The sequence below is a fragment of the Callorhinchus milii genome, unplaced genomic scaffold, assembly GCF_018977255.1.
Source record: "Callorhinchus milii isolate IMCB2004 unplaced genomic scaffold, IMCB_Cmil_1.0 Scaffold14, whole genome shotgun sequence".
NCBI lineage: Eukaryota > Metazoa > Chordata > Chondrichthyes > Chimaeriformes > Callorhinchidae > Callorhinchus > Callorhinchus milii.
The window spans coordinates 14,478,068-14,490,983 of record NW_024704755.1 but is presented as its reverse complement, the minus strand read 5'-3'; the positions used below and the strand labels follow the sequence as shown (position 1 = coordinate 14,490,983).

The window sequence follows — 12,916 nt, the reverse complement described above, 5'->3', positions numbered from 1 at the left end:
CTCCCACCACTCCATAATTCCTGGGGTTGCCTCAGTGAAAGGGAAGGAGACAAAAAACAGCACAGGATTCTTTTATTATGTATTTGAGGAATCCGGCGTTCATCTGGACTTCTGTAGCTCAGTGGTTAGAGCACTCGCTTTGCAAGCGAGAGACCCGAGTTCAATTCCAGGCCGAGGGCGAAACCTTGGGCAAGTTTCCTTACTCCACACAGAGCCTAATAGTAATTCCTCCAAAACAAAACAATAATAAATTGGTCATTTTCAATCTACGACTGTTTGTGGCACATTGCTGTGTGCAATTGGCTGCCGAGTTCGCCCACAAATATACAGTCAATTCACTTTACAGTGTGTTCTGTGAAGCGCTTTGGGACGTCCTCCCAACGTAAAAAGCGCTATATCAAATGCAAGGATTATTATTATTATATTTTCTGAAAATGTCTCCCTGCAATCCAATTTGTTGCTTATTTTCCTGAATTGACCAAAGCAAATCGCACTGGAATGCATAGACCAGTGGTAGCCAACCTCCTTGGTTGACCAACAAAATAAATGTTTCTTGGTTTTTGGCATAAATCTGTGCTCTTTTGTTGTGTGTATGATCATTTTGTTGGCCATCACTTCTGCAGACGTTTAGCTCTATTAGGAGGTTGTGGCGTCCACTTAGAACAGACTAACCACTACATTCTTTCCTTCACTGCTGTACTCGTGTAACCTCTGTTTACGGTTTGAAAGAAGGTCACTACCAGGAAGAATAAACCTCGTTAGGAGGAAAAGTCTGCACAGCGATACGTTCCAGATTGAAAAATTAAAATTGTAGCTTGCCCTGCTGTTCTGAAGAATTCCTGCAGTCCCTATTGCCCACTCTTGGCCCTCCCTTTCTGGCCATTATACCCTTGCTAAAGCTTATTTCCTTTTTATGTTAACCACATAAAATGACTGAGCAAAGTACCCTGATTTCAGTCCTGAGGCTGTGCTCACTGTTGTAGCAAGTACAGGTTTTGTTCAAAGTACTCTCCTGTGGTTCCAGAAATCGAAAGAGATTGATGCAGATTCGCCATGACTGATGTATCAGTTTGTACAATACAATTGGAATATGTTGCCAAGATTTTTTTTTGTCAGAATACATTTAACAAACTTCCAAAGAATTGGAATTTCAACGCAAAGCTTTGTGATGGTAAAGGTTGAATTGATCTGCTGAGCATGGTTGGTAAACTGTGCTGATTTGTGCTTCATGTGCGGATATTTGATAAGTTTACCTGATCAGGTGTCGCTTGCATATCAGGGGGTCTTTCTGTCACTCATTTGTTTGGTGGTTTCAAACTACGGCCAAGCAATCTGTGTGTCGATTAATTAGATTTCTAAAAGACTTCCTACAGAACACTCCCTGCTTCCAGCCTGAATGTTTGCACCGAAGGATGTTTCTGTGGACTGCATCGACCGTAAAATGCTGTGCGTCTTGTGTTAACAGCGTTTCTGTTCTGAAGCTGACTCGAAAAACATGCTGCAGTGTCTGAAACAGAATAAGAACAATGAGGCGATGGACCCCAAGTGCAAGCAGATGATCACCAAGCGACAGATCACGCAGAACACGGGTAAGTGTTGCTGACGACACCTAAATTCGCCCAGGAGGGGCACAGAGAAATCCTGGTGTGGAGATTATGGCCCTGTTTCTGGGGAATGGAGGAACGATATGCTTTGCACAGTGGCAGCTGCTGCCTTCCACAAAGGCACAGGAGCTTTGTGCAGCACCCATGGAGAGACGATGAGCATTCAGACAGGAATTCCTTCGAAGGGGAATAGTGGTGTCCAGCTGCTGTGTGCTTTCACAACAATTTCTTTATACGTTTACAGGAATTTCTTTATAAGTTTCTTTATAAATGATCTTGTTCTGGTTTGGTAGCTCTTGACACCATATTTGAGTATTCGCACCACTTTATTAAGTGAGTTGGGATGTTTTAAACCAGTTTCACCCACAGAAACTGAGTTGGTGGAAAGTGACAATTCTGAGTGGAAAGAAACTCCTTGAATGGGGCCTTTCATTGAGCTGCAGTTTCCCAATTTTAGAAGCAGCAGCAACAGCTTATGTCTGTGTAGTGTCAGATCTGCTCCTTGGCCTTGACACTGCTCAAAAAACTGGCAAATTGATGTGCATAGATGTTGACATAGGGAAACTGTGCTGAAGATCAGTCACATGTAATATAGTACATATTCTGTGAAGTGCTTTGAGATGTCGTAACGATTTGATGATGCGATTCTGATTTTCACCTACAAAATATACAATCAATTCACTTTACAGTATATTCAGTGAAGCGCTTTGAGACATCGCGAAGATGTGATAAGGCGCTTGTTCAAATGCAAGGATTATTACTTATTAAAATGCACTATTCAAGTATTACTATTATTGTTATTGTGATCGAATGCACATTATTCAGAGTTTGTTGCTTTTCCATTCAGTCACTTGACCTGATCTCACTGTATTCCAGACTACCGTTTGAACCCAGTCCTGAGGAAAGCCTGCAAGGCTGACATCCCCAAGTTCTGCCAAAGTGTTTTGAATAATGTTAAAGATGGCAAAGAGTTGGAGGGTCAAGTTGTCTCCTGTCTAAAGCTCAAATATGCTGACCAGGTAAAGAAGGAGCAGATCTGATATGAAAGAAACCTCTTCCTCTGATTGTATATGAGCCACTTTCATTCCACTTCTTTTTCTATCACCATTGTGTGGTACGATTTACAATCAATTTTTCTCAACTTTTAACAGCTAACGTTTTTTGATTTTCCTTCAGACCACATTAAACCTCACATAAGTCGTATCAGTTAGGAACCATTCATTTAATATGACTTATGCAAAGTATGCGTTGTGACAAACATGGATGGAACATAAACTTTTGAACGGGACCTGGTCAGATTTATGACTTGGGCGATTATACAATTTATACAGTTCAAACTTCTGCTTATAACGTATTATTATAATAATAACAATTCCTTTAAAGCAGGAAATTGTTGTTTAATGGACTTTGTAAGTAGGTTACCTCCATTTTTATTCCCAATGTATCTGCTGGGAGGACAGGTATACGATTAAATACCAGTGTCACCAGAGCAATCTGAAGCTACGAGAGACACTTAGCAGGTCTACTCCATCCCTTCCCCTGCTGGGCAATGCCAACGATATTCTTTGAAAGCAAGTCTTTCATCTGAGACAGTGCATCTACATGATGTCAGTGTGATGTTGAACTCAGCCTGTGCTGTATAATGCACTTGTGTATAACGTTATATAGCTGTATAACGTACTTGCTGGTCACCCAGCTCCCCCTCCTCTGCCCACTACTGGCTGACATCATCAACCAGTCTCTCTCCTCCTGATCAGTCCCTGCCCCCCTCAAAACTGTTGTTATCACCCTCCTCAAAAAACCTTCATTAGATCCCTCAAACCCCAGCAACTTCCGCCCTATTTCTAACCTGCCCTTCCTCGCAAAAGTCCTGGAACGCGTTGTTGCCAATCAACTCCCCGCACACCTCTCCTCCCTCTTCTAACCCTTCCAGTCCGGTTTCCGCCCTGCCCACAGTACAGAGACTGGCTTGTGAAAGTCATAAACGATATTCTCTATCTGTGGCCAGGGCTCCCTCTGCCTCCTTGTCCTCCTGGACTTCTCCGTGGCGTTCGACACAGTCGATCACGCCATCCTCCTCCACCGCCTTTCCTCCGTCATTACCTCAGTGGGACCGCACTCGCCTGGTTTGAGTCCTACCTCACAAATCGCCAGCAGTAAATCTGCACCAACGGCTTCTCCTCCCATTCTCATCCAGTTACCTGCGGGGTAAGGATCCATCCTTGGCCCCCTCCTCTTTCTGATCTACATACTCCCTCTTGTGGATGTCATCCGCAGACATGAGGTACACTTCCACATGTATGCGGATGATACCTAACTCTATTTTTCCACCTCTCTTTGCGACCCCCAGTCCCCTGATGTTGTCAGCTGCCTGTCAGACCTCAGGGGCTGGATGAGCGCAAATTTCCTTCAGTTGAACGTTGACAAGACGGAAGCCATACTCTTTGGCTCTCGTCAACGTCTAAAATCTCATGGCTCTCACCTCCTCCACCTACCCAACCTTCCCTTAAAACTCTACGCAACCTAGGCATCAGGTTCGACCCCAATTATCCTTCCTCCCCCACATCCAGTGCCTCACCAGCACCGCTTTCTTCCACCTCCGACGCATCGCCCGTCTCCGCCAATACCTCTCTCCGAAAGCCGCTGAAACACTGGTCCATGCCTGTGTCACCTCTCGGCTGGACTATTCTAACGCCCTCCTGGTTTCCCCTCCACTTCCATCCACAAAATCCAGATTATTCAAAACTCTGCAGCCCGCATTCTCACCCGCACCAAACTTCGCTCCCCGATTACCCCAGTCCTTGCCAGACTGCACTGGCTGCCTGTCCCAGAGAGGATCGACTTCAAGATCCTCACCTTTGTCTTCAAATCCCTGCACTCCTCTGCACCTCCCTACCTCTCTGACCTCCTCTCCTCAAAACTGCCCGTTGCCTTCGTGACTCTGGGTCTTGCCTCCTCCTTGTCCCCCTGAGTCCTCCGCTCCACCCTTGGTAGCCGTGCCTTCAGCCACTATGCCCCAAGGCTGTGGAACTCCTTTCCTTACTCCCTTCACCTCGCCTCCTCTCTTCCTATTTTCAGGTCTCTGCTGAAGTCCTTTCTTTTCGACCACACCTTCGGTCACCTTCCTTCCCCTGGCTTGGCCCTGGGATCCGTTACTATTACTGTCCGTTACTATCCGGCTGGAGGGCGCTATATACATCCAAGTTGTTGGTGTGGGAAGGTTAAATTGTGCTTAGAGAATAAGGAAAACTAAAATATTATATAAACCTAGTTTTTTAGCAATGATTAAGCGGTGTATTTTACAAGTATGATTCACTCGTGAGAGAAATGATCATAAATACTGGGGAGCTCCCAGATTTGTGAGGACATGTAGCCAGCAGTTTATCAGCTTGTGATCTGGTGTCAGAAGGCTGCTCACAAAGGCTACAGTGATCAGTTGTTACTCTTAGTACATAGAAGACATCTACAATAAAAACAACTTTGTGGTGGATAAAATGAGTTCTGTGTATTCAATTGTTGGGAGCCAAACAAATTAGTGATACAGCCTGATCCTTTTCCAGCTTATTATACTGATGACCTTCAGAGTTACAAAGCCCAGTTATATTCCCACTGGAGCCCACTTTGTATTTTCTTTGTTGATGGAAATACTGTATCCTGACCTCTTCAGAATATCTACTGACTCTATGATTCCTTGGCAGCGCTTATCACCTGACTGTGAGGATCAGATCCGTGTGATTATCCAGGAATCTGCCCTGGACTACAGGCTCGACCCACAGCTGCAGCTTCACTGTTCCAAAGAGGTGAATAGGACTTGGATAGCTTGAGGTTTGGGGCAGGAGGAATGTGATGCAGAGTACGATGTGGGTAGAGTGTATCAATGTGGTTTTTGGCAGGAGGAATGCACCATACGGTAGGACTTGTGTAAAGTATAACAATATGGTTTGAGGTTGGGAATGCAATATCGGGTTGGATGTGGGTAAACTATTATCAGTGTGGATTTGGCCAGGGGAAATAACCTGTAGGATAGAACTCGTGTAGAATATATCACTGATTTGGGGCAGGGTGTTTGTAGTGTGGATGATAGCTTGAGTAGAATATCGATATGGTTTAAATCAGGGTGAAGGAGCAGAGTCAGCAATGTAAGTGAGTTGGATTGAAGTTGTTTTTCCCGTTTCCTAGATTAACAATTTGTGTGCTGAGGAGGCGGCAGCACAGGAGCAGACAGGGCAGGTGGAGGAGTGTCTGAAAATCAACTTGCTGAAGATCACAGGGGAGGGCTGCAAAAAGGTGAGATTGGGTTTTTATTATCGAGGATTATAACAACCTTTCACTTGCCCTTACCTAATGATGATGTTTTGCCCACAAAATATACAGTCAATTCACTTTACAGTGAATCCTGCGAAGTTCTTTTGAGACGTCTCAAGAATGTGATAAGGCACTATATCAAATGCAAGGATTATTATTATTAACTCTGGGAGGGCGATAGATTAGATCTCCAAGGTTGGCCATAGCGTTTGTTCTCTATTCCTCTTGCACTCGTAACGGTTTACGAGCCAGAGTTGTCTGGTTTCCAAACCACTTTGCATTGGTTACTATTGTGGTCCAACCTATAATTATTAATATTGGTCGTATCTAATCAATTTAAAAGTCCGATCCTCTGGTGAAGCTTACACAGATGTAAAGTTTTACTGATATTTTGCTTCATCACTGGTGTTGGCTGGATCTCTGAAAGGCCATGTAATAACCAAATGGAATAAAGGAGTTTTTATTCCCCAATATCCTGCCCAACAATCCTCCAGATGCATTTTTTTTTCACTTGGCTGTTTTTGTGAAGTTTGCTGTGTGCAAATGTACGTCTGAAGTGAATCGATTTGCTACAGCTGCATTTGTTGGCAGTTCTCTGTGAAGCACTTTGAGGCCTTTCGGTGTGGTATCAGGTGCAAAAATGATCAAGTTAGGAGCAGTATTGAGTGTGTTTCAGTGGTGCTCTTCCTGTTTAAAGAACAAACTAGCTGATTATGATCCCCCTCTTTTCGGGGGATCCTGCTGTTGTGTTGGCTGAAAGTATCCCTAACACTACCTCATCCCAAGTGGTCATCCTTGGTGAGTGAGTCTCAGCAGCCAGTGTTGGTGCAACTTAATAACCAGCAATTCTGCTGGAAAGGGGGCACGACAAAATGGACCTGGCACTCTATCTTTTTCAGCCAGGAGATATTATATTAATAATAATAATCCTTGTATTTCATATAACGCCTTATCACATCATTGAGATGTCTCAAAGCACTTAACAGCATATACTGGGTTGAGTGTATATTTTGTGGGTGATTACTGGGTTGAGTGTATATTTTGTGGGTGATTTGAAACTGAGGTCAGCTAAATTCATACAAACTAGGGAATCAAACCTATGACCTTCTGATTGTTTAATTTACCCACTGAGCCAACAGAAAGGCGCTCTAAACATGTTAAAGAGTTTGCTGCTGGGGGTCAGAAGGCTTCAGCTACATTCAGTCTAATCGCTGATTTATTTCTTCTGTAGGAGGTGTTGAACATGCTTCAGGAGAGTAAAGCTGATATCTTTGTGGACCCGGTACTTCACACAGCCTGTGCTCTCGATCTCAAACACCAGTGTGCCTCCATCCTACCTGGAAAGGGACGCCGTAAGTGTATATACTGTCGCTGGTTCCAGAGGATGGAGGCTTTGTTCTTGTTTTTTATTCCAACAATTAACCTGAGCAGCTTCCTCACACATCGCATCAATACACTGAACCCTCACATAATAATCCTTACATTTTTATCCTTGCGTTTTTTTTACATAACCTTCTACTCCAATGCGGCGCTGTTCTTTGGATGAGATGTTATACCGAGGCTCTGTGTCTGCCTATTCAGGTGAATACTAAAAATCCCACGCAACTATTCAAAAAGAGAAGGGAGTTTCTCCTGGTGTCCTGGCCAACAACTCCCTCAGATAAATTGGTCTTGGCTGTGGGATATTGCTGTGTGCAAATTGACTGCCCACAAAATAGTCTCTGTACTTTACAGTAAACCCTGTGAAGCACTTGGAGACATCCTCGCAACATGAAAGGAGCTCTTAACTAATGCAAGGATTATTACATTCTACACTGCCCAAATATCTAGAAGCCTGAGTCATTTTTAAATTTTAAACAAAACCGCATTCCCTGGAGAAGTTTTATTTGAACATCTGAAGACAGAGACAAAAAAATTATTTGTATACATCGAAAGGGCTTCCTCGCTCGTTCGCTCCCAGGCACCGAATGGCACGTCCGACAAACAAACATCTGACGAACAAGAGACCATCCATCGCTCCTGGTTGAGGAGACGGTAGTTTTACCAAATTTACAGAGCTTGACAAGCGTTTTTTTCTTTCACAGAAATGTCCTGCTTGCTGGAGGCGTTAGATGACAAGACAGTGAGGTTGCAGCCAGAGTGTAAGAGGAGATTACAAGATCGCCTGGAAATGTGGAGTTATGCTGCAAAGGTACAAATGGGGTAACGGGAGGCGGCAGATACAGGGAGGGGGTAGTGGTACAATGACACTCTCGCTCTCCGATTTCTGCCACCAGTTGTATTTGGTAAAGGATTTATTTGGTGGTCCAACCTTTGGGCTGCTGAGAGCTGGATGGCCCATATTGCTTAGGCAGGCTGGTAAACAATATGGACCACAGTGTTATAAAAGCTCACAGCTCATCTAAGCAGATCAAGTCTCCGATGATCTTGGACTGTGCCCTTTCTCCATGACACGATTCTCATCAGTAAAGCCTTTACCCAGCGTAACACCATGAGCTTTAAAATTCATACGGTATCTCTTTTGGGAAGCAGCAAGAATTGTCGAGAGTTTCTTCCAGTGTCCTGGCCTATTATCCCTAGCTAAAATTTGGTCATTCTCGTCATGACATTTGTTGGACTTTGCAGCAGCAAATTGGTTGCTAAGTTTGCCTACGCAATGGTCGCTACACATTATAGTAAATCCTGTGAAGTACTTTTGAGACATCATTCTGATGAGAAAGGACCTAATTCAAGTGCAAGGAAGACGGAGGATAAAAAGATTCTACAATATAGACTTCAGTCCCAATTGATAATAATAATTATCCTGGCATTTCATATAACGCCTTATCACGTTGTTGAGACACCTCAAAGCGCTTCACAAAATAAACTGAAGTGAATTGACTATGTTTTTTGGGAGAAATACAGCAGTCTATTGGCACAGCAGTATCCCACAAACAACAACAAAAATACATTTAACAGTTGTGGGTTGAGTGACTCATTTTTATTTAAGGGATTACCAAAGGAAATGCCAGACCTCATCTGTTTGTGAGCTGTTAGTTGTGTCTAATCTAAAGTAAAATGGTGTAAAGCAATGCTGGAATCTTTATCTGAAGCTTTCAGTTGACACAAACTCCTGTTTCTTTTTCCCTGCAGGTCGCCCCAGCTGAAGGATTTGCAGATTTAGCCTATCAAGTGATGACATCTCCATCCAAAAACTATCTAATGGCCTTGTTGGCGCTGGGAGTGTGTGTGTTATTTCTGCTGGGGCTGACTTGTGGTAGGATCACCAAACGAGTTACACGGGAGCTGAAGGATAGGTAGAGCAAGGCAGGGTCATGCCTTTGTACAGCCTCTGTGTATAGTCTCCTTAAGTAAGAGCAGCAGACCCAATCCGATCCTTAAACTCTCTCACGATTTGTTCTTCACAGATTTCAACTACAAAAACAAATGTGTGAGCAAACAGCTGCTGCATCTGCTTCAGCAGGACTCCTCTCTTTAGTTTCCTGTAGACTTGGTTCCCATTGTGTATCTGAATCATGTTCACCCTGATCAAACGTCTTACTGGTAGCAGTCTCATCCAACAGAGATTCTCACCAATGGAAAAGGTAACTCTGCCATAAACAGACCTCCAAAGATTTGTACCCGTTCAAACAAGATTGTAGGATGTCTGCTTCAGCTTTGTTTGCGTTCTGTTTTGTTATAAAGCTAACTGTACAAAACCCTACTTTCTTTCGCCGGTTAGATTAATCTCTTTGAGTTTTCTTTTGTGTGGGAGAGGGGTGATGGGTGGTGAGCATTGTCCTGCATTATAAGTCATTGTCCGTCATGTTTCCAGATGTTATGCGATGTTGAGCCGTAATGGTTAGAAGAATGTTTCTGTGTGGCAGTCCCTGAGCTTGCAGGCATTAAGGTTAAAATTAACATACTTACTAAAAAAATTTTTAGCATAAGGTCAATTCCTAATCTCTGTCGTCTTCATCTTGTGCTTTGACAGTTCAGTCACATAGTTGGCACCAGTTCACTTGTGCTACCTGGCAACAGGTTTCACATTTCGTCTTTCTCAATTGAATGAAAAGGGATCTTAAGGGACCATCCGCTAGACTGGGCTCTGACTGTACAAACGGGTTTATTTTTTTCCTCCTGTGAGCAAATGAAGGTCATGATACGTTTCTTCCTCTGACAAGATAGTGTATCCCTTGTGAACCTATAATTTCTGTGTAATCTGTATTGGTGTGCGATTTCTCACTTGCATTCTGGCCACCATGGTGTTGTGGGATGAAAGCCCAACTGGCAGAAAGCTAGGCATGAAATTGTCAAGTTTAAGGTTAGTAGAACGAGTGAATATAAAAGTTACACACACACAGTGATCCATAACGAGGTCACGGACAAATTCAGCGTTAAAACTTCCATTCTGTACACTGAATGCTAATATCTGAGAAGAAGCAACACTGATTAAAATAAAAACACACACACACAGGAACAAATCCCGTGGCTGCGTTTTTTCATTTTTGAAAGAATTATTTTTTTTGAACAATTTCCAAACTTGCTCGTTGCCAGGAGCCCTTTTTCCGTAAACAAATCTACACGATCAGAAATACATAGTTAATTTACACAAAAAGGAACTGGTGCTTGTCCCTTTCAGTTGGTCATTGAGGGAATCTCTTTTGGATGCTAAAGCAGTGACCAGCACCATTCCACTCTGTTGTAAATCTACCCATCGTCCTCAACACACGCTTCTGAACAGCATTCACAATATGTACATTTTTAATACCGATCTACTGCTAACAGAAGTCTCATGCACATTTTTTAAAAATTAAATCATAGCCTTATTTATTGTTTACTAATAATCTCTAGCAGGGTCATGGCCTGTAATCATGGACTCTTTCTGTTGCCTTCGATTTAGTTCTGGTGTGGATTTCCCTGGTCACGGCTTGGTGACTGTCATTGTGCGGAGGGGCTGGCCTGCATGTTGCAGACTTGGGATTATGCGTCTTTTTTTGTTTTCTTTTCATTTCCTTTGTGTTAGGGGTGTTTAAATTTTTTTAATACAGAATATCTGTAGTGAAATTGTGTACAGTGAGACTCCAAGCCATTGGCGCCCTGTGTGTTGTACAGACAAACACAAAAAAAATCGTGCGTTGTACTGCTATAGGTGTCAATGTCACTTTGAAGTAAAAAATTTACAAACTTGACAATTTTCGAACTGTCCAGTTTTGTAAAAAGAAAAAAAAATTCTGTGTATAAAATCTGCTTCACGATCGTACAAGATACTTATTTCAGATCATGCTGTGTAATTTGAGATGTTAATGAAATCCTAACATACAAGCTTTTTTTGTTCTGTACAGATGAAATGGGAGAATTTATTAATAAAAGGTCTGCAGGTTTTTAAAATTTGTTCTTTCCGTTTGAGTCCTTTTAATTTTTTTAACAAAAATCTTGGATTAAATGGTGAAGTGTTTCGAAAGGTCATCTGGGTGAGTATTCCAGGGATTTGAAGAATATATATGTCTTACAATGGGCATTATTCACAAAGAGGTGAATGAGGCACCTATTTGATCTTCTACTTTCAGAACGTTTACCCTGGAAGGCAAATCAGCCCTCGTCTATCTAATCATTCCTCAGAGCAGCACTGAGCTCCCTTAAAAAAATAGCCTTAGTTTACCTAGAGTTGTTCGTAGATTGGCGGATCGCTTTTCTGGGGATAATCATTGGAGAATGATAAATGCAGAAGTCGTTTGGAATCAGCTTGTATTTGAAATATTTAATTTTAAAAAACTATTTGAGGGGTTTTCTTTTTTGTGAATGAACCAAATTTATAGAAATTTGAAATTCTATTTCAACTCAAAACCCGGTTCAGGCTGTTTCCAGTAAAGTCTGCTGGGGATTAGGATATCAAACCTCTGTCAGATTCTTGATTGCTCGCCTCTTTGGATGCCACAACATAATTTCAAAGGCAGTGTGATTGGATGCATGTTTGCATTCCTGTACGGCGAGCCGCTATTGTTCCTTTATGCTGTGTAAAATAAAATACACTGATTGTTCATTGGGACATTGCCCCTCTCAGGAGTTGGGTAAGTATGTTGTGATCTTACAATCCCCGTCTGTAACGATTTTACTACTGGGTGTCGGAAGAGCCTTTCTGAAAATTGTCAACCAACACCAACTGGGTAATGACACTTGGTATTTTGGAACTGAGCTCTGTTCACCAGATCTTTGTAGTGGTACAAAACCTTAACTGATGAAATGTGACGACTTATTAACTAAAAATTTTTTTCTTAAGTGCTAAGACCAAAAATATCGGGGGAGAATTATGAGAAATTCACATAACCCAATCACATCAAATCTATCATTAATCTCTTGCACGATTGAAGATTAAAGCTGTTGGTTAATTAAGTACATGAGAAGGAGAGCTGTTCTGACAAAAAGGTGCTTGAAGTTTCATGAATAATTCAGGACATTTTTTGATTCATTACAAGCTAAAAGGCTTCATCGTGCTGTGTTAAATGTCCTCTTCTAAACTTCTCCCTGCGCCCACCCCCTATTTGCATCTGAGGGATAGAACTACAGCAGAGAGAGATGTGGATTTTCTAATTTAATACAGTTTACTATTATATAGCACAGTTGGGAGGATGTCTCAAAGCACTGGTTACTTTGCATTACAAGGATTTAAGTGATTGAAGAGCAGGAACAACTGATCCAAAATATGTCACTTCAGATGCGAGCTTGGCATGGCCTGGGCCGATAGAGAAGTGAGAGCATTTTGCAAAAAAAAATTGCGGAGGTCTTTGCTAAATTTTGCAGGGGTTGTTGGCTGCTATTGAGGTAGATTTTACTGCTATTTTTTCACTATTGGTTAAAAACTAAACAAGGAAATAACAGATTGTTGCAAAAAAAATTAATTGCTTTAACAAAAACTGGGTGGCCTTTTTTTTGGGGGGGGGTGGGAGGAGGGAGAGTGATACAAACTCAGACACGGAGACACACATACGCTCATAGATATAGACAAACACGCAGGTAGACACACACGC

At 42.4% G+C, this 12,916-nt stretch overlaps 1 protein-coding gene across 1 annotated transcript in view; it reads left to right on the top strand.

Moving 5' to 3' along the window:
- The window catches only part of glg1a (golgi glycoprotein 1a), a 71,333-nt gene extending 60,054 nt beyond the window's left edge, over positions 1-11,279 (top strand). The window contains exons 21-27 of the mRNA XM_042340205.1: positions 1,466-1,589; positions 2,481-2,623; positions 5,303-5,404; positions 5,784-5,891; positions 7,141-7,261; positions 7,994-8,100; positions 9,042-11,279. Of these exons, the coding sequence (XP_042196139.1) occupies positions 1,466-1,589; positions 2,481-2,623; positions 5,303-5,404; positions 5,784-5,891; positions 7,141-7,261; positions 7,994-8,100; positions 9,042-9,209 (873 nt within the window). The 3' untranslated portion in view covers positions 9,210-11,279. The remainder of the gene's footprint in view (positions 1-1,465; positions 1,590-2,480; positions 2,624-5,302; positions 5,405-5,783; positions 5,892-7,140; positions 7,262-7,993; positions 8,101-9,041) is intronic.
- Positions 11,280-12,916: the final 1,637 nt, after the last annotated feature.